Source organism: Zootermopsis nevadensis, unplaced genomic scaffold (genome assembly GCF_977971745.1).
Source record: "Zootermopsis nevadensis isolate Lab colony 2312 unplaced genomic scaffold, Znev_1.0 Znev_ptg000013l, whole genome shotgun sequence".
Lineage (NCBI taxonomy): Eukaryota > Metazoa > Arthropoda > Insecta > Blattodea > Termopsidae > Zootermopsis > Zootermopsis nevadensis.
Window position 1 is genome coordinate 12,411,841 of NW_028259145.1, and position 19,601 is coordinate 12,431,441.

The 19,601-nt window shown below is 38.4% G+C and overlaps 1 protein-coding gene across 6 annotated transcripts in view; it reads left to right on the forward strand.

The window, feature by feature from the left end:
• The window catches only part of Ppn (proteoglycan-like sulfated glycoprotein papilin), a 186,285-nt gene that overhangs the window by 90,094 nt on the left and 76,590 nt on the right, over nucleotides 1-19,601 (forward strand). For all 6 annotated transcript variants that reach the window (XM_087348661.1, XM_087348657.1, XM_087348656.1 and 3 more), the window contains exon 2: nucleotides 19,396-19,456. In XM_087348661.1, coding sequence (XP_087204787.1) covers nucleotides 19,396-19,456 — 61 coding nt within the window. The remainder of the gene's footprint in view (nucleotides 1-19,395; nucleotides 19,457-19,601) is intronic.

Below are 19,601 nucleotides of genomic sequence, written 5' to 3' on the forward strand. Positions count from 1 at the left end.
GGGGTTCTCCGTCTCTTTCTTGTTCCTTCTATATTGGTAAATGTTACTTTCTTGCTTGAGTGTGCTTCACTGGCTCTATACAGATGTCCCAGCCACCTTAGTCTTCCTGTCTTTATTAATTTAATTACATCAGGGATATTAATTAATGGCATAACTTAAAACAACTTTGATTGGTAGTAATATTAGTACATGATTGATAATAATAGTCTTAGCACTCATAATTCACATTCAAGATTACCTGGCTTTCAACACAGATTTGTAGGTAGGCTATCCTGACTCAAAATCCTCGTTTTTCCTGAATTCCTCTCGTAAATGCCGAGATAGTACCCTAGAATAAACCAATAAGTCATCTCGATGGATGCTTTATAATCAACGCAGTCGATAAAATGTCGTTAAAGGAACATATTCTAAAGGAACAAACACTAAGACTGAGACTATGTTACAGGTCTTAGCCTAAGAACATACTGTAATCCAGAAACACTACAAGCTTGTAACTCTCGCGATGCGTTCTATTTCTGTAAATGCGTGTATGAAGTTAAGTGATTTCGTATGCATCATGTTTATTTATACTTGAAACGCCAATTTATGTTAATGTTCTAAAATAACGCCTTTTACATCTGTGTTGCACTGTAAATGAAATATTTTATCACCAAGAAACAGTCGTGTTTTCTTTCAACACATAAAAATGCAATTGATTTGAAGAATTACGAACTACACTGGGATGAATCGTGAACGGATGTAGCATCTTCGGAAGATTAATTTCTTTGTTTTTGTGTTGGAATTTAAAATACTTAAGTATTCATAGAATAGAATGCTATAAATCGCTTCTACCAACACTGTTTCTAATCAGACAATCGAATGTGCTTTATGTAGAAAATTTATACTGCAGTACAGAATGTGAGTCATAAGTTATTGCAAGGAATCTCCAAAGCATGTTATTATTTTAAGAGCAAAAGATACTAATTCAGAACGATTCAAGCTCAGTACGGCATCACACCTAATCCAGGCCGGCGCTCACCAAGAGCGTTAGCCTCAACCAGCTGGCCAGCAACACATTGCTGACAATGCGTTTTTTCTGCTGTGTTCCAGTGTGTAGAGTACCTACCACTTTGCCACTAAAGTAAGACGGAAGAATTTTATTTATTGTTTTTTCAGAGTGTTGGCCGGGCTGACACAGCTAACATGAACGCTCCGTTCCTGATACCTATTCCTGTTAGCTCCATCTAACGGACCCAACAGATCAGATTTCATATTTTTATCTGATGACTTAAATCGCAATTCGAATTGGCAATGCGATAACTCATCTGTCTTACTGGTCTGCTAGATTCCAGGCCTAGAACAAACTACACGGAACCAGAATGTTCTTGGACTTCGTAATTACATTGAAACGCGTAAATGGTGTCTTAAAACAGGCACAGCCGCCTTCTGAAATCTTTTTTTTTCACTATTCCATTTCTTTCGAATATTAATAACTATAATCAGACGATATATCACAAAGTAATCGAATATCTAATTAACCAGATCAAATTGTTTGCTTGAAGTTCGTTGCCGTAGTGTACGAATGATGGACATTTTAACTGAGGCCTAATTCTGCTAAATATTTTTTCTTCAAAAGCACTGGAAGCAACAACAAATATTTCGTCATCTCTTTACTTTCCCATTTTGTAACTCGTGACTTAAGTTTTACAACAGAAAGAATAAAGTTTCTTTTGAGAATACCGCTTTTCACCTTGTAACAAGATTAATGCTGGTCCAACCCACATTTCTAGTGCCTGCTATCTTTTCTTAGAAAATGTTAAGAAAATTAAATGTCTTTTAAGTTTCAAATTATGCGTATTTCACACAACACGTTGACTTTGAGATTGCAGACATGTTTCAAAAGTAATACAGATACCGTACAGTCTTTGGATCTCCCGAAGCTCTTACTGCCCTTCAGAAAGCTCAGAAATATTATTTTATCTATTTAACAGTGCATTATGAATTGTCAGCTTAAGTCTTGGCTCAGTACCTTTTTGAATTCACGTAATAAGAACTCCCTACTCGTAAAGAGTCTTCAGAACGACTGTGAATTATTATCCGTGTAAGTACATGAGTATATCTACGTACAAGTCCATACGACAAAGGCAAATGAATAATACTAAATAATTATTGCGTGCAATAGGCCAATCACTGTTTGTGCTGCGGATTTAACCTAGACAAAACTATTATGATTCGATATCGAATGATTCCAAACGTGGTCATAGAAGCATAGATAATCCAATATTACCGTTGGCGAATTTATATCTGTACAGTATTGTACCTTTGTCGATACAATCCGTGGTACTGCAAATACCTTCTCTCGACCCTCCAGATCCGTCGTACGACGTAAACATTGACGAGCGCTCTCCGACAAATCGGCAGTCCTGCGTCATACGGGGTTATGCAGATGAAAACATCACCAATGAAGAATTTTCAAGAATTGGTCATATAATGCAGGGTTTCTCAACTCGCAGACCGTCGATGTGTTTTGTGAGGTCCGCGTACATTTCTTATGTTACTTTGTGATAAAATATGGCTACTTGATACCATAAAAAATGTTTTGTTAAGGTCGTCAATATTTGACAAAACATACCACTCTGAGAAACTGTTCAGCTCAATGAAGAACGTTTAGTAAAGAACTTAAATGCGTGTTACAAATGGACACATGGAAGTATGCTTCGAATCGCAGTTATAATTTAAACCTGATGATGAAGGGTTGCTGAAGCAGTCAAAACCCAGTAATGACTGACTGTTTTAGAGAAAATTATTGAGCAATATGTGAACCTGTTTGAAAGAGCAGGGTTAATTAGTAATATTTTAATACATTTACATGACTTTTAAATTGTCATTTACAACCTTGTGACTCGCTAGTCGCTAAAAAGGGTGATTTTGGCGCCAAGTCTGGAGAAGTTGGAGAACCCTTGATAAAACCTCTCTGTTATTTTAAATGCTGAATGATATTTCTTCAGGTAGTAGGCGATGGCATGGAAGACTGTTCCAATTATTTTTATATGCCCTTTAGGCAGGATGGGAGGTGGGGGGGGGGCAATGTTGCGACCGGTCTGAACTACTTCGACTCCCGAGCCCTGTGGGTCACATACTTACAAATTGCATGGGCGGTTGGTTCTACAGACAAGCACCGGCAGGCTGTCTGTTCGAGAAGCAGTTCTTAAACAAAATTCCGCACGAACGACACAGTAGCGTGACATATTTGACGCGCAGTAAATGCAAATAATACACTTGTGGACACTAAACGTAGTCATTAGTTTGAGACATGAGTTTGTTACCGAAGGCGACAGCCATTAACTGCTACAGGTTGTTACAGAATATTCTTCCTTCACTATTTATTTTTCTTCCTTTAATTCTTTCTCAGTGGCTGTTCAGTTCCTGTAGAACCTTGTCTGCTGCCTTGTATGAGGTCTTGAAACAGCTTTTTCGTCAGTGGCAGGACTCCCATGCCTCGTGGGATTCGAACCCACGATCCCAGTATCCAAGGCCTATACTTAAATTACCATGACTGTTTGTGGTCTTGTCATTTTTGAATGTTGGTACTCACATAGGAACAACTGAAATACGCTCATGCAGACGTCAGTCAGTTGCTGATTAAAATTCAACCCTGACTTTAACAGTAGGCCTACTACAATGAACTATTCGTTTTATGTTAAATCACGTCTATTAGTACAAATAATCCGCAGACTGTTATTAATTTTCTTACCTCAATGCACATAATTTTAATAACGGAGAGAACGTGTTCCTGTTTTCTGCTGGCCTAATGACAAATCTGTTTCTCTTGATTAGTAGTGTTGGTAGCGTGTTATGGAGAGTCATCTGTAGTCACTCAGTTCAAGAAGTTCCCTGCCACCACCCAAAGATAAGTTTCCATATTTTCGCGAGTCTTCCGCTCCCTGTCCTGACAACGAGCTACGTGAATTCAGTCCTGATTCGCACACTCTACGTCTTTAAGCCATAGGCCCGTGCCAACACTGTCCTGCCATCTACGCCCAGGACTCCCGAGTGGCATGTTTCTTCCCTCGGGATCTTGTATGCAGGTGTCATCTCTCGTAATAACCTTGACCGTAGCTGCTCAGTATTGGACCATTCGGCCACTGGGTCCCCAGATCCCAAAGCCAGTCGATGCACCGATGGCTAGCTCAATTTGTTTGCGCGCCACAATTTTTCGAAACCCCGAAGGGACTTTGTGGACACACAATATTACCGCGTGATTCTTTGTTTTTGTTTATCCACTGTAGACAGTCTTACGATTGGCACAACCTCTTACCGAAAGTGGCCAACTTGACTTTTTGTTCTGAACCGCGACCGGTCAGTGGACGTAATGTTGAATACTGATAGTCTATTTATGGAAGGGTAGGCCTATTCGATAAAATGTTGTGACGTATTACACGCCTACGATTAAGATAGCCATTTGGCTGTTTCAGCCCGCAATGTTCTGAAATAATATAAATGTTTTGCTGTTGAGTTTACAAATTTTTGCAATTTATCGTTTGTGTCGTGTCATTTACGACGTGCAGGACATGTAGGGCTGATCTTGTCCGTCTGTACTACTCATGTATCAACTGGAGAATTGCCGGACGGACTTTGATATAAACGTTACTGCAGCCATTGCAGTACAAAAATTTGAAAATTCTGTGTGGAATATTGTGTACAGATTAACCACTAAATATGTGACTAAAATACGGACATTTGAGGAAAAATCCGACAAATACTGTAATTGTCCTTAAATTCTTGCCAAAAATAAAATAAAAATACTATTGATTTCTTTTATAAACTTTAACTTCTTTAACGTTACAAGCAGTACAGATATTCTCGCTTGATTTGTATTATATCGTATGGCCATCTACGTACGACTGTAGCTCGCTAGTACAGAGCTGAATTTTCACTTTATTGTTTGTTTTTTGCCTAACCGTGTTATTTCTCAAACCAAGATTTACAAAGTTTCAATTGGATAAAGTTTGTCTAATTAAAATAACAAATGCTTCCTTTTATGAATACTTCGCTATAAAGTTAACTGCTTAAACGACATCTCGACATATATTGTTCATGTTATATGTACTGAATAGCTTTTAATATAAAAACCAAGACCCTCTGCTGGAAAGTATGCTATTCTCTGAGAAAAAAATTATGCTTTGCCTTTCGTGTTTTTTTGCTCGCAACAAGAAACATGTTTCGCGCCCATTTGAAACACCGACTAAAAATTATACTTCATCTGATAAGTTAATTATTATGAATATATTAGCTCTTCGAATATTTGCTCTTCTTTATTTGATAAATATACCTTTAGTCATTCTCTTCTTTAGAGGGTTTACACCCATTACGAGGTTCACAAACTTTTTCAGCCACAAAATAGTCATCGGCTAAATCTGCTTTTAGTAATTACATTAATTACCGTTGTTAATATTATTCCATAGCGTTGCGGTTCTTAGGAAAGGTCTTTAAATTATTAGTAAAGCATTGCCTCAAAATATAACCACTACTTACGGACAGTAGTGTAAGAAAGCCATTCATGTGAACATCTCGTTATAGTGTTATCTTATCAAGTCATTGTGATCTTTTTAAGAAAATGGAGTCTAAGAGACGAGTGCCCGAAAGGCTGGTCGGCGTTCTGTCTGACTTGAAATCTCAAATCGCAGTTCCTTGCGGCCTAAATGCTTACTGTTAAACGTGCATGGTCCCTCAGTACCATATTTATTAAAGAACCTAGTAATTTTCGTATCAGTTTCCGAAATAATAAGCTACAATTATAGTCTCGAAACGTAGTTGGTGATCATTGGTTCATAACGTTAGATCTACTTGCCAGGGGCAACACGACTGATTGGATTCTGTTTAAACGTGAAGGTATAAATCGCTCAGCATTCGTAATTTTTGATAGTTGTTTGTTCGCGATTAGAGACGTACTGAGTGGACACAACGCAAAATTCATTATGCTTTTACGTGTTACTACTTCTGTGCCAAATTATATTAAAAAAATCTGCTCCATTGTTTCGTTTTTATTACGAAAGTAATTTAACGGATAAAAATCTGAAGTAAGAGAAACGCACTGTTTGGGCAGTAATCATGCAGGAGCTTGTTATAAGAAGCAGCAGCCCACATGAGCTTCACGTTTCTTCAAACTGAAGAGCAGTGTGAAGAATGAGGAGGTGTTGTGTGTGCGTGCTTACGTGCGTGCGTGCTCGACGACGTGTCGAACCACCTGCCCTGTGTTGTAGTAACAACAAGGATGAAATGACGTAGAAGCGTGAGAACAAATAATAAACCTGGAGAAAGGGTCACTCAAGAGCATTCTTGAGTTGACCCTCTCAAGATGGGTGTTGTGTTTTCGTTGCGAGTTAAGGAACCAGCGATAAGGAGACGCTGGTCTCTGGGCATCCGAATTTCGAATATTTACTCGTACTGTGCAAATTGACGTTTTCTGTATGAAAGACGGCTTTGTCGTGCTCAGTAGCGACAAGCGTCCTTCTGTTCGCGGAAGAATGGAGTGGTGGTAATGTGTAAACTCAGGATTAATAATTAACTTAACCATATGAAAGCCACATGTTTTGAGGGAGTGGATTGTTCTTGACTCTGACACCTTCACCCAATACTAAATTATTTAGGCTAAATTGGTATTTCGCCCTTCAATTCAGTTACAAAGTTACTTGATAACAATATGCATTAGAATTAGGACATTTGTATGAGTGCCAAAGCAGGAACCCCATATTATCGCAGTGTCATCTGTGGGCTACAAATTGATCGGGAAGTCGCTAATAATGGACTAACCCATCCTAATGATGGAGGAAGTAAGGATTATAGGAATCTTTATTTTCTCAATTGAATCAAATCTGCTGTTGGTTTCTTTTATCCAGCAGATAGAATGTTTGCTTTCCCCGAGAGAAGAATAGACCAGTGGAGGACGAATTATTGATAGTGCAGATCTTTTATATTATCCACATTTTCAGGATTTAGTGATTCTTAAAGAGTCAGCTTCAGAGGACACCCACCAGCTGCTGGTTTTCGAATTAGGTACCACATAAAACCCGTATTAAATTTCAAATTTTAACATCATCCTCCGTTCATCTTCAAGTGGCCTCTTACCTTCCATCTAAAAATATAATCTTCTTTGTCACATCACATCTCTTACTCCTAACCAGCATAATAATATTTGATGAATAGTAAAAATTATGAAGTTCCTCTTTCTTCGGAATAAATATTCTCCTTAGCACGCTAATTCCAAGAATTCGAGGACCTCTGAAACGTCGGTTAACTTCTACCAGACTACACGGCGCTACAACCCAGAAGATAGGCATCTTCGGACTCACCGCCGTGGAAACCTCAAAAGAAAAAGTAGCATTATAGTTATATGAAATGTTATTCTTTATGTAGGAGACTGGAATATAAAAGATTTTGTACTTGAATGTGCTAGTCGTCTTGGCGCCATTCAGGTTAAAGTGAAAACATTTTATGCACCGCATTCATTATTTATGGTACTTAATTCAAGCGTACATTTAAAATAGTGTGAAGCATGTAAATTAAACTCTGTATCGAATGAGAAATTATAAATTCATATACACTTGTATATTTGCGTTTACAGACCTAATATCTCCACCCTTAATTTAAAATGATAGGCCAATGTTTCTGCAGCTCTAGACTGATGTAAATAATTCGCAGCTCGTCAGTTCGGAAGTGTTCTGGTAAAAGGCAGTATTAAAGCTTGTATCTTCTTGTTCAACAGCAACAAAATAATACGTTCGTCTTTCCTTTCAAACTTGACAGCTGAACTACTCAGCTTATACACATTTCTGTCAATATAACGTTTCCAAGTTTCTCTACACACATGCTATATATGTTTCAGACACGATTACTCTTTTCGAGTTAATTGCTAAACAATTTTTAACTGTCTTGCCCTTTACACCACAGTTTATTTACTGTTTGTACATATTGAGAGTCACGTAATTGCCGTGTTTGGTATATAGTGAAGGAAAAAATACAAGAATTTACGTTTTTTGTACTGAGAATTACACGGAGGGAGGGACCTGGAGGAATTTGAATACCGCTTTCAGCGGTCGCAGTAAATCTTTCATTAAGGAATCCGACGTTGTGCAATTATAAAGTGGGACTCAGTCCCATCTGCCACTCGGGCATTCTTACACAAAAGTTACTTTGCTCTCTCGATTAAAAACAAGTCAAGTGCTTCGTACTAAGTCAACTTTAGGAACTGACTTCTTCATAAAGCTATATTTATGTGGTACATTGTCCTGCAAACAATAACTGATATTTGCCATTGAACTGTGTGATAATTTAAAAGATGTGTGATGACATATTCTTTCACACTTAAGGAAGGAATTCCATTACTTAAGTTAGGTTTAAGAATGACTGAAGAACATGGGCCTTAACTATTGTGTAGACCTTTGTAGTCCAGTATTACATCGAATTTTTTGATTGAAAACCCTCTTGTATTTAAACGTTCGACTTCAAGCTGATTTGTTTAAAAAATCAACAAATTCCGCAACTTCTCAATAGTATCAGTTAACAGAATCTTGTTCCTGTATAATAAACATGCTGGATAAGGTGAAAAATTGTTTGCTCGTGTCCTTTATTCAAACATCTTTTCACTTTCGTTCTCATTGCTGCAGGAAAGAAGAAGAAATGAAAGCATTGACTTGTGTGATTGAAGACGAGTTTTAGGCTAGGTCTTCCACGCTGTCTGCGCCTTCTTGGTTTGTCCAGTGCTAACAGGTTTTATGAGTCCAGCTCTGTACTACATGAAAAAGAACTTGGATTTGTCTGCCGTCTCATTAATATTTCGACTTCCACCCGGATCTTTAATCTTCTGACTGACTGCTGTATGGATACTGCTGGATCATCAATAATCTGCAGCTCTGTTCTGGCCCCAATGTAAAGTATAAATGGGGTCCAGACATACACGCAGGTGACCAAGATGGATTGAACTCTTTCCTGTTACTTCATCGTTTCATCGCATTTGCGTATGACTCGGGAGTCCGTTTTGGTAATAAAGCTAGATTTGTTTGTGCAGGAGAATTACTTCCGTATTATCTATTACGCTACGTATTATGACGTAATGCAGGGTACCATGACAAAACCGCACACGAAAATTGCGCACAGAAAGAAGCTCACTGTCATAAATGCTCACACGAAAATTACCCACGCGGCTGATTGCCCGAGAAGATTTTATTGAATTTGTTCCCGAAACTTCGGTTTACTACGGTAACCAGTTAACGCGGCTGATTGCCCGAGGAAATTTTATTGAATATGTTCCCGAAACGTCGGTTTACTACGGTAAAAAATTAACGCGGCTGATTGCCCGAGAAGATTTATTGAATTTGTTCCCGAAACGTCGGTTTACTACGGTAACCAGTTAACGCTTCTGATTAGTTGTAGTATTGTGAATATGGGCATTCGTCCATGTGAGCATTCGTCAGTGTGGGTAATTTTCGTGTGAGCATTTATGACAGTGTGCGTCTTTCTGTGCGCAATTTTCGTGTGCGGTTCTGTCGTGTGCGCATTTGTCTGGTCACCGTAATGCAGAATATGAAATACGGGTGATTTAGAACAGTTCTGCGCTTTCTGTGCTGCACGTCATCATCATCATCATCATCATCAATAACGTGTCGTAATTTACTTTTATTAATGGAGTATGTACCAAATGCCAAATAATATTTATTTATAAAATAAATGTGAATATTGATACATGCTCTGCACAGATATGTGTAGGAAATGTGTTGAATTGATGCTTGGCATATGCAAAATGCAAATATCTTCATTGAAATGTGACAGTGCCAGATAAAACTCACGTGTCATGGACCAGGTGTCTTGACACTGCTTTCTGAGAATGACTATGTACATTCTTTGGCAGATGTTGGAGGTTCTTTGAGATGATTCCTGTGGAAATCTTAAGTATTAGAATTTATAACCAATATTTGATTTTGGCGAGAAATTTGCTTTATTTTTCCTGTTAACGTTTCTTTTGCAGGTTGTTGATGTCTGGGACAAATTTTCTGTCATGTTTCCTTTTGTTTGTGATTTGAGGTTCCAGGGCTGCGAAATTCTGAGACGTTATTCCTCAAGGTTGTAAATGACGTGTGGAGTTCCAGGTAGTTGCCTTCGTTTCGGAGGAACATTCTGTCTTAATGTCAGTTTTATTTTTTCGCCAGTTATTAATTCTTTATTCATTCAGTATACAGCACGTTCTTTTCCATAGACGGTAAATATTTATGGTTCGATGTGCATTCTCTCTGGAGTTTGTAAGTGCTGACTGTTGGTACATCTACATGGCTGCATTCTTCTGCTAGAGATGAACATCCTTTTATAGTCTAATGCAGACTATTGTTTTGGAGTACTGTGTACATCTGATACATTTTATGCAGTTTCTTGTTTATATTATCTGGCACCGGACCCGAAGAATGTTTGCTGTTTCTGTGTAGATATTATTTTTAAACTGCTACATATGAGAAGTATTTGAGTGTGTGTGGGCGGACAGGGGTTGGAAGCTGGTTAGAGTGTTTCCGTCTGTCTGTCCGTCTGTGTTTGTCAGTTATCTTTGTTATTATAAATATCTGACGTAGTATGAATCGTCAAATTTGACAGGATTAAAGCCTCTGTATTCTGAACAGCAATACAGTTTATTGCAACATTATCTTTATATATAGCAACAAAAGTACGAAATTTTTAAGTAAATTAAATGTAAAAACAGTTTCAAGGCGACTGAAGCTTTATTATTGTTTTAAAACCCCGTTACACAATTCCGTGCCTAAATACTGTTACTGAATATATACGAAAATATAAAATTTTCGTATTGTTTTACGTAAAACTTGGTTTGCACGCTAAGGAAGGAACATGTGTAGATTGAGGGTGTCTGACAACATGGTGCTGAGGGGAGTGTATGTGACCGCGATAGGGCAAGTAAAATGAGAATGAAGTAATCACATAAGGTTTTTTGTTCTTTACCAAATATTGTTTAGTGTGATCAAACAGGGGATGATAGGATGCAGTATGTTACAGGAATGGGGCTGATCGCAAAACCTGAAGGAAAGTGACTATTTAGAAGACTGGCAGGGATAGAAGGATAACATTAAAACAAATCAAGTGGCGGGCTTGCGTGAAGAAGCTAACCAGCCTTCGAATTCTTTAAAAGCGGGGAATTTGTTGGTCAGATGAGCATCCATTGGCGTGTCATGTTTATTATTTCTGTTTTTGGGTGTCGTCAAAAGACAGCAAGCGAGTAATACTTATGGTTTCTGCATCTATTCCATCTCCCAATTAGCCTTTGGACAGTAGAGATTGAGATACGTCCATCTTGATTAACCAGAAAAGGAAATAAAATAGCGTCTAGTAGCTTCTAGTCGATTCCTTCAGCAGGTTTTGTGTTAATATCTTTCGACGTTGGCAGCTGCGTTCGCGTGTAGGGTTATACTAGTGCAAAAACACATAATTCTTGGAATAGCAGACTTTATCTCGCTTTTTAAACTTTTGTCTAGTTTTCAGGCATTGCTCTCAGTTATCCCATTACATTTTCTTTTAGAATTAACAGCGTAAAAGCACGGAAATTAGTTTCTGTCGCGTCCCCCCCCCCCCCCCCCCCCCACGATAGGCAAGCCCAAATGGATACCAGTTACATTCATGTGTGGTAATAAAATATATTATGTTTAGTTCCATGTTAATAAAAGGTCATTGCACGCACAGTGATGCTCGGCTGATATTACGATAATTTAGTGTGACCACGCATTGTCATGTTGATACAGAGTTACTGCAAGTCTTCGTGTTCTCAGAGAAGTTACATTCCACACACCCTAAACCGTTATATTGTGTGCCTGCCGAGTATGTTTAGCCCAAGTAAACGATCTCTGTGAATAATCTCCTGCTTGTTGCCTCTATTCTCGTATCACAGGATGTATAAAAATGATGTACCCATGGAACGTATAGGCCTAAATGTAAGAGAACGTTATGCAAACATGGATATCACGAAATCGTCCTCTTCTGCACTGTTCGCTTCTTGTATGTAATTACCTATCCTGACCGAGGTGATGTTTGTTTAATGTATTATGTCATTTCTTCTAGGAAGATGGGTCAGAACTGTTTGTTCTCCTTTATCCCTACAGATTTGCGAATCCACTAAAAATAAATTGCAGCTTTTCTGTGAGTATCGCAGAGTAAAGAGACCGGTGTCCCAATTAATCTACATCTCGCCTAATAAGAATATTAATCTGATTAAGCTTTATGTTGGGAGTTACAACAATTTCGTTTACAGGCCTAATAATGTAATTTTCATGGGCACATCTGTGACTTTGGAAACCATTTGCCATATCAAGTGGTTTTGTTTTGCATTTCTAATTAAATTTAGTTGGGGAAAGAATAAATTCTGGAAATAATTGTTATCATATTATTAATTTCGATATACAAAATAACAAATTCTTTTCTTAATGTCTTTGGCTATGGTCTTATTTTAACATTTTTTGTTTTGAACTTTATTCTTCGTCAGTTTCTTTAAAAAGTTTTTTAAATACCTTTAAAAACCCTTTAAAATCACTGCTATTCTGATGATGGATCTTCTCTCGTCTTTAGGTATGAAAGGGGGGGGGGGAGACGCCTATTCTAGTTCGGGAACAACTCTGCTTGCCGAATCCAACACAATACGTGTCCACCCCTTTCTTTATCTAAATACTAGGGCCTGCAGTGCTTATGCGGTTCAACTGCATTACCAGGCAGCGAGTGAATGAGGTTTGCGGTTGCTGTGGGGAGATCTGTTCAGCTGCTCCTGATTGGGATGCTGTGTTACCCACCAGACATCTTCACAATCGTGGGGTTTTCCTACTGACTGCCAGACTTCCTTGCAGACAAATAGAAATAGGCATGCGTCGTTGATTTGAGTGCAAAATTGATCTACGTGTAATTGCTATTATAAGCAGAATCGCGGAGAGATGGTACATTACAAGTCTGCATTCCTACGTGACCTGGCTTGTTTTATACTCGTGATTTGTGGTCTTGAATCGCGTCTTAAAAGAGAATGTAGTTTCTTATGCATGGTTTAACAGAATGTTATCGTATGCTAGTCTTACATTATACAACCATGGTTATAGAAAATAAGGAATAAATTATACTTGATAATTGAATTTTTAATTAGGTATCAGGGAAAATGATTTCGCATCTGAAATGTGTGTACGAACTTGTGGAGAATGTGATAAATGAATTACGAATGAATAATTGATGGAAACTAAACCAATCCTTAACAACAAAAACGGAACGGATGCGAATAGGTCCATGTACTGAGTGGGGCTGATCCCGTACGCAGAATGACAGCAAAGGATCAAGGACCACCGTGTAACAGACAAATCAATATTATCTGTAATCAGAATTGTAATACAAGTGCGTATTTTACACGTTAATGCATGATGTGTTGAGTTTTCGGCGAAAAAGCAATACTGTAAATAATGTGAATTGGTGTAATTTGATACCTTTGCCGATGAGCTTATTTTAATTGCAGCTACCTTCACAAATTGCGTTTTGTAAATCCGTTTGTGATGTTAGGTAAGCCCTGACATTAGGTCTAGTTATCAAATTATCACAATCGCTAATTCCATAGCACGTCACTGGATTCGAACTTGAGTCAGTCCGGTGCCATTCATATTACCGGAATATGTTTCCGTGAAGATGCATGTTAGCGTAATATTTTAACCATGTTCGTAAAGGTCATATGCTACAGCATTGAAAGAGCTATTCTTACACATTAAACGAATATATTTCTGTCTGGCATTTCCCATTCGACTTACAAATCCAGTCTAGAATTATCAGTGTAGAAATATATAAATCAGGAACTTTTCCGTTATAATTTTCTCCATATACCAAGGTAGTTTATCTGTCTTAGATTCTGATTATTTTAATGAGCATTTATTTATAATATATAAAATTGTAGGCCTAATTCTTTTGTATTTGTAGCGCGTGTATCAGGATAGGAGACCTTTGTGTTACGGCCTTACAGGACAACGGGGAACAGCCTGCATTTGACCTAAGTAAACCGTGGGAACAACTTAAAATTTACAAGTTTGTTGTAAGGCCTATACTAATTGGTGACTCACTTCTTATACGAAATGTAACTTATGTTGTAGTAAGCGTGTTCTTTAGGCACTGGAGCTGTTCATTATAAGCAAACAGTCCATTAACCGAGGCACACAGAGACCGCTTTATGCGAGATAAAATAAAATACTGGCTGTATCTTTAAATCTTCATTGAGGATGCTGAGTAACAATTGATGTTTTCATTACGTCGTGGAAGTTAGAAACAAAATTTCAGGGTTCCCATCGGAACATCACATTAGTTTGGTCTCATCCTTCTGAGAAAATATGTTTTCCGCAAAGTAAGTACTAAATCTTTTGTCGCTGCCATATCTCGTATAAATCACTCATATAAATCTTCTAAGTGTACATAAATATAAACATTTGGAAGTTAAACACAAATACCTCTATCCTTCCTCTGTCTCTTTCCAAGGCCGCTGTTAAAACACATTTAAAAAAATAAATAAAAGAGTTGTGGACCTAGATTTCAGATGGAGATGTTTTTGGGAGACAGTTGTATCACTAGAGACTTTATTCTTGTGACATTTATTTTTCATCTACCCAGTTAAGTAGATGGAGACACTAAGGACCGTGTCGTCTGGTAGAACTTTACCGACGTTTCAGAGGTGCCTGCTGCCTCCATGATCAGAGCGATAATGACAATAGTTCCTGTGTAATTAGTTGAGAACATTGAAAGTAATTAGGGTACGAGTGTGTTAACTGGATTTATCTGACTTAGGCTTGTGGACACGTCAATATGCCTTCGGGTTCCATAAAAGGCGGGAAATTTCTTGACCGATTCGGTGACTTGAAGCTTGTTTTTATCAAGTTTATGCTTGAATGCTATACTACAACATTCTTCGAAGTGCTGAGCCCATGTGGTTAGTAATTTCTGTCTCCCCATCACACCACTTGCAGATATTTTCAGCTGATGACGATCGTTCTGCATCTTCGTCGCCCTGGCTTTGCAACGCGTATTGTAGTCTCGCCTCGCGAGTTGGTGCGGCCAGACTCTGGGTTCAGAAGTGGGATCGTTAAGTCAAGCAGAAGAGGTGGAGAAGGCAATGACATGGCGTTGACAAAAAGATCCTCACCCTCTGGCCCAGTTAGACACAGGTGTGGACTGTGGACTGTGGAATGTGGAATGTGGAATGTGGAATGTGACGGCACCTGAGCCCGTAGTTTATAGATACCCCACCTGCGTTGTTTGTTTTGAAATCGCTAGTTACTCGAATGTCACTGTGGGCTAAACGCTTTGGGCATCTCATCCATGCTGTATTTTTGCCTTTGAGAGGTGCGGTACCCTGTTCGATTCTAGGTTATACTATCGGCCATTTTGATTGAGGTTACAGAGACAAATTACGGTTAAGATTGACACTGAGATACTTTTAAATATACACGACGTTTCAGGTACAGGTTTTGGTCATTTCTTCAAGTTCCGATACGTCATGTACGTTACATGTAATTGTACCTCATAAAATGGACACTGTCCGATGTTATTTTGTAAGGAATCAACCATTGTAACAAACGTTTGGAGCGCGTTTTACAAGAGATGAGTTGTACGTTTTTGTAACACAGTACTATATCTCTCCCTGTTGTTTAGTATGTCTAAGTTTACAAAACTTGTTCTCACCCAAAGAGAAAATTAGAAGGAGAATATTGGGTCCTGAGAAGAAGAGAGAGTGGATGGGCAGAATTACGTAACGGTTAGTTTCGTAATATGTTCTCTTTACCAGATATTTCTAAGTAAATGGGGAAGACGAGAAATACGTTCAGAATTACCTGAAGAGAAGATACCGTGTGAGGAGTCTGGTGTAGATAAGAAGATAACATTAATATTGGTTATAAGAAATAGAATCTAGAAACCAGTGGCTTAGGTTATGTTCCATTGGGTTCTGTAAAACGGTCTCAGATTTCTTGATCATATGAAAAACTATGAGATTTTTGAGAAGGACTTTGTGAAGTTAGTGTCTGCGGATTGGCAGTTATTTTTTCCGATTTTAGAGATAGTGAAGTTTAATAAAAGACTGTAAATACGTACTTCTGCGTTAATAGGTGTCTTGTTGAAATTTCAATGGTTACGCTTTAGTTATAATTGCGTAAGTAACTGTAATCGTTAACGTAGGATCGGTAAAATATGATCTTGCGAGCGCCTTCTTTATGCTGTTCGTAGAAGCACAAAGGAGAATGGGAAGTGCTTCTATACGTGGATTAACGGAGAGAAAAGGACTAATAAATCTGACTCTTATTAAAAGAGGCTCGTACACTTATTGCTTTAAAATACAAGAATGTGAGTGTACAATGAACGACCAGGACCTAGTGGTGCTAGTATCTCATTGGATATGGTCATTTTGTACTCGGTTATTCGGACCGAGCCTTTGTCGTCATAAATATGGATGAACCAAGAAATAACGACAGGCACAAGTAGACTTGTCATCATACGTGCATTCAGATGATTTAACATCCTATTATTCGTCGTGAAAACGTGTAGGCAATCAACATTCCATTGTAGCTAATTGGTTACCATTGGGCACAAAAATGCAGTGCTCTATCTTATTCTACACCTGAAGTCTCGATTAGGTAAAACGTCAGATGTAGAGCCCTCAGCTGAGAAAAGACGATGACAAAAGAGTTTTCTGAAGGGTTCTTAAGTATAGGGAGAAGACGACTTCGAAGACGAAGGTGTAGATGGGGCAGTAATATTGGAAGAAATTTTAACGAATTTAAGAAGGAAGGATAATTTGAATGAATGTTTTCTGTTTAAAAAAGGAGCAGTACTCCCCCTCCAAGCAATGTAGATGAAGGATGTATTTCAGCCCTGAAGTATAAGAACAATCCATTTAAAACCCAGCTATAACTACAGTAATATTTGCAAGCTTTGGTGTCTTCGAACACAATATACGTGTCCCCGGAAAAGGCCCCCGATACCCCAAGACCCAGAGGCTGAAGGAAAGAACATCTGTTTCTGTCGCGGATCGAACCCCGATCGCCAACTATACTGACTGAGCTACATTATACATTAATAAGCTTTTTGGAAAATATGTATTACGGGACTTTTTTGAAAATATAATTAGATGATAGACGACTTTCACAAGAAAGGTGCAGCCTGTTCTATTTAATATATATATATATATATATATATATATATATATATATATATATATATGGGCGACATTTTAGGGGAACTAAAAATTAGAATTAGTTCAGGCTGTAAGTTAACAAATAATGCTAGTTTGCTGACTATAAGGTGATACTGCTTGAATCTGAGATAACCTGCAGAAACACATATATGAATTATACAAGTTGAGCAATATTTACAGATGTAAAATCTCTGCTATAAAAACAAAGTTGTGGTTTTTCGAGGAAAATACCCAATTAGTTCAAAAATAAACTTAGAAAATAAATCAGTCATAAAGCAAGTTCCCAACATCAACTATTTAGGTTGCAACGTTACATACAACTGCGATTAAGATTTAAATAAGAAAATGAAGTATATGTGGGGATAGTCTCAAGACTGTTAAAAATAAAACATTGGAAAGAGACTAGTTTAAAATTTTATAGGGTTGTGGCCGTCCCAGCTTTTTTGTATGGTATTGAAACATGGACGCTGAAGAAGGGAGACTGGAAAATAATCCAAGAAACAGAACTTTAATACCTAAGAACTGTCAAAGGTTGCACTAGGACAGATCATTTAAGAAATGACGACATATGGAAAGAGTTGGATATTTTCCTTTTATTTGAAAAAAAATCAGAATATTTAGATAATGAAAAATATGTTTGCGAAAGACGGAACAGATTCGCATTCCATTACAAGCCTGTTACTGCTGTCCGTCTGACAGACGAAACATACGAAGACAGAGAACAAGATGTAGGGAGACGTAACAAATTAGAGGCCAGAACACGAGATTAGCGTAATCCATGAAACGATGATGATGATGATGGTGTCATCGATATAACAACATTCACGAGTTGTGTTTTAGCTTTCATTTGTTAAGAAGTTACAGAACAGCGTTACAGCAGATGCTGGAAAGATTTACCACCTACTCCAAGTCAAGCATCCACCCAAAATTTTAACAATTGTGTATTGTCTTACTCAGTACTGCCTTGTGAGGGTAAGCATTGCAAAATGCCTCTCAGCAGCATACAATTTCTATGCGGAGTAATGTTCGGGGACGAACACACGCTCTTCTCGTCATTAGGCCTACATCACGATCTCACCTACACGCCTTTTGCGCGAGCAGCGGCCTAGTATCCAGGGCGATCTTGGTTAGGGTGTCACGGGGGTGGTCCTGCTTCTGATTTAATTTTTCTGTTGTTTTTTGAGTTGCGTTTTAAATGGAACATCCAGTACTTGTAGATCGTGCTGAGCGTTTGTACGGGAGGGTTCCTTCTTGCGGTAGATCCAACTTCGGGGGCTTAAGAATAAGCAACTCCCCCATCCGAATTGCTTTCCAGTGTCGAGTGAGATGATGTCACGTGCATGCATCACCCCTCCAGCCCTCCAGTCAAGTTACGAGCGTGTTTAACCGCCATCAAAGCTGCAGGCAGCCCTCTTGCGCTGCTCTTGGAAGTTTAAGGGCTTATTTGTTTTTGACAACCATAATTAATACCCATAATTCTCTTTTCACCTCCTAAAATGTCTTTGTATAATCTACGTGCCTCTCATTGGTGCATTTCGTTGAACAAGTCTGTAGCCAGTCTGTGTATTTCATCCACAGACATGCCAACACAAATGAGCTGAGGACAATAATGTATTTTAAATTATATCCAGGTGTTCTTACGGCTGGTACAAGCTTCTGTACAAGCTCAACTTATTATTTCTGGAAGACATGGGTGGTGCTGCTTTGTTCCATGATATGTTGAAGGGTGTTTATAAATACCGACGGAGGTTCCAGCAAGCCTGCATGCGTTTTTGTTCCTGAACAGCTTTGTTCAATGAGTCGGGGTAGTTCTGTGAGGATAGTGACGGGCTCCGGGCCTGATGACAGGGCTTTGATACCCGGGACTCTGTGGGATTTTTCTCTTTGGTTTCGGTCTTTCGTCGTCTCTGTTAGGCCGATATACCCACTTCGTCTTATACTGCATTCTTTATTTTACCAAGTTTATACAAAAAATGTTCTGTATGCGTTACAGACTCTTTTGGACGTTGCTGTATCGAAGACATAAAACTGCCAACATTTCGGAGGACCTACTGCCTCCTTCTTTAAGCTCGAAATGTTATTTGGAATTATTGGAACCAAAAGACTGCAACGAATACAGACCGCAATAATAACCAGGAGTATTATATTGTTCTATATGTGCGTTCTTTGTTTTACAGATCCTTGGCATTGCTCGTCTTCATTCTTGCTACGTACTTCAGCACAGTTCTCGCCAGACGCGTGAGTAGACTGCTGTAATTTGTAATCATAATTGCTGTTGAAGGAGGTACATTTGTTGTAAGGGTAAAACGTACTCTTTATGATGAAGATTATGTCTTCTGGGTTGTTGCGCTGTGTAGTCTGGTCGATGTTACCAACGTTTCAG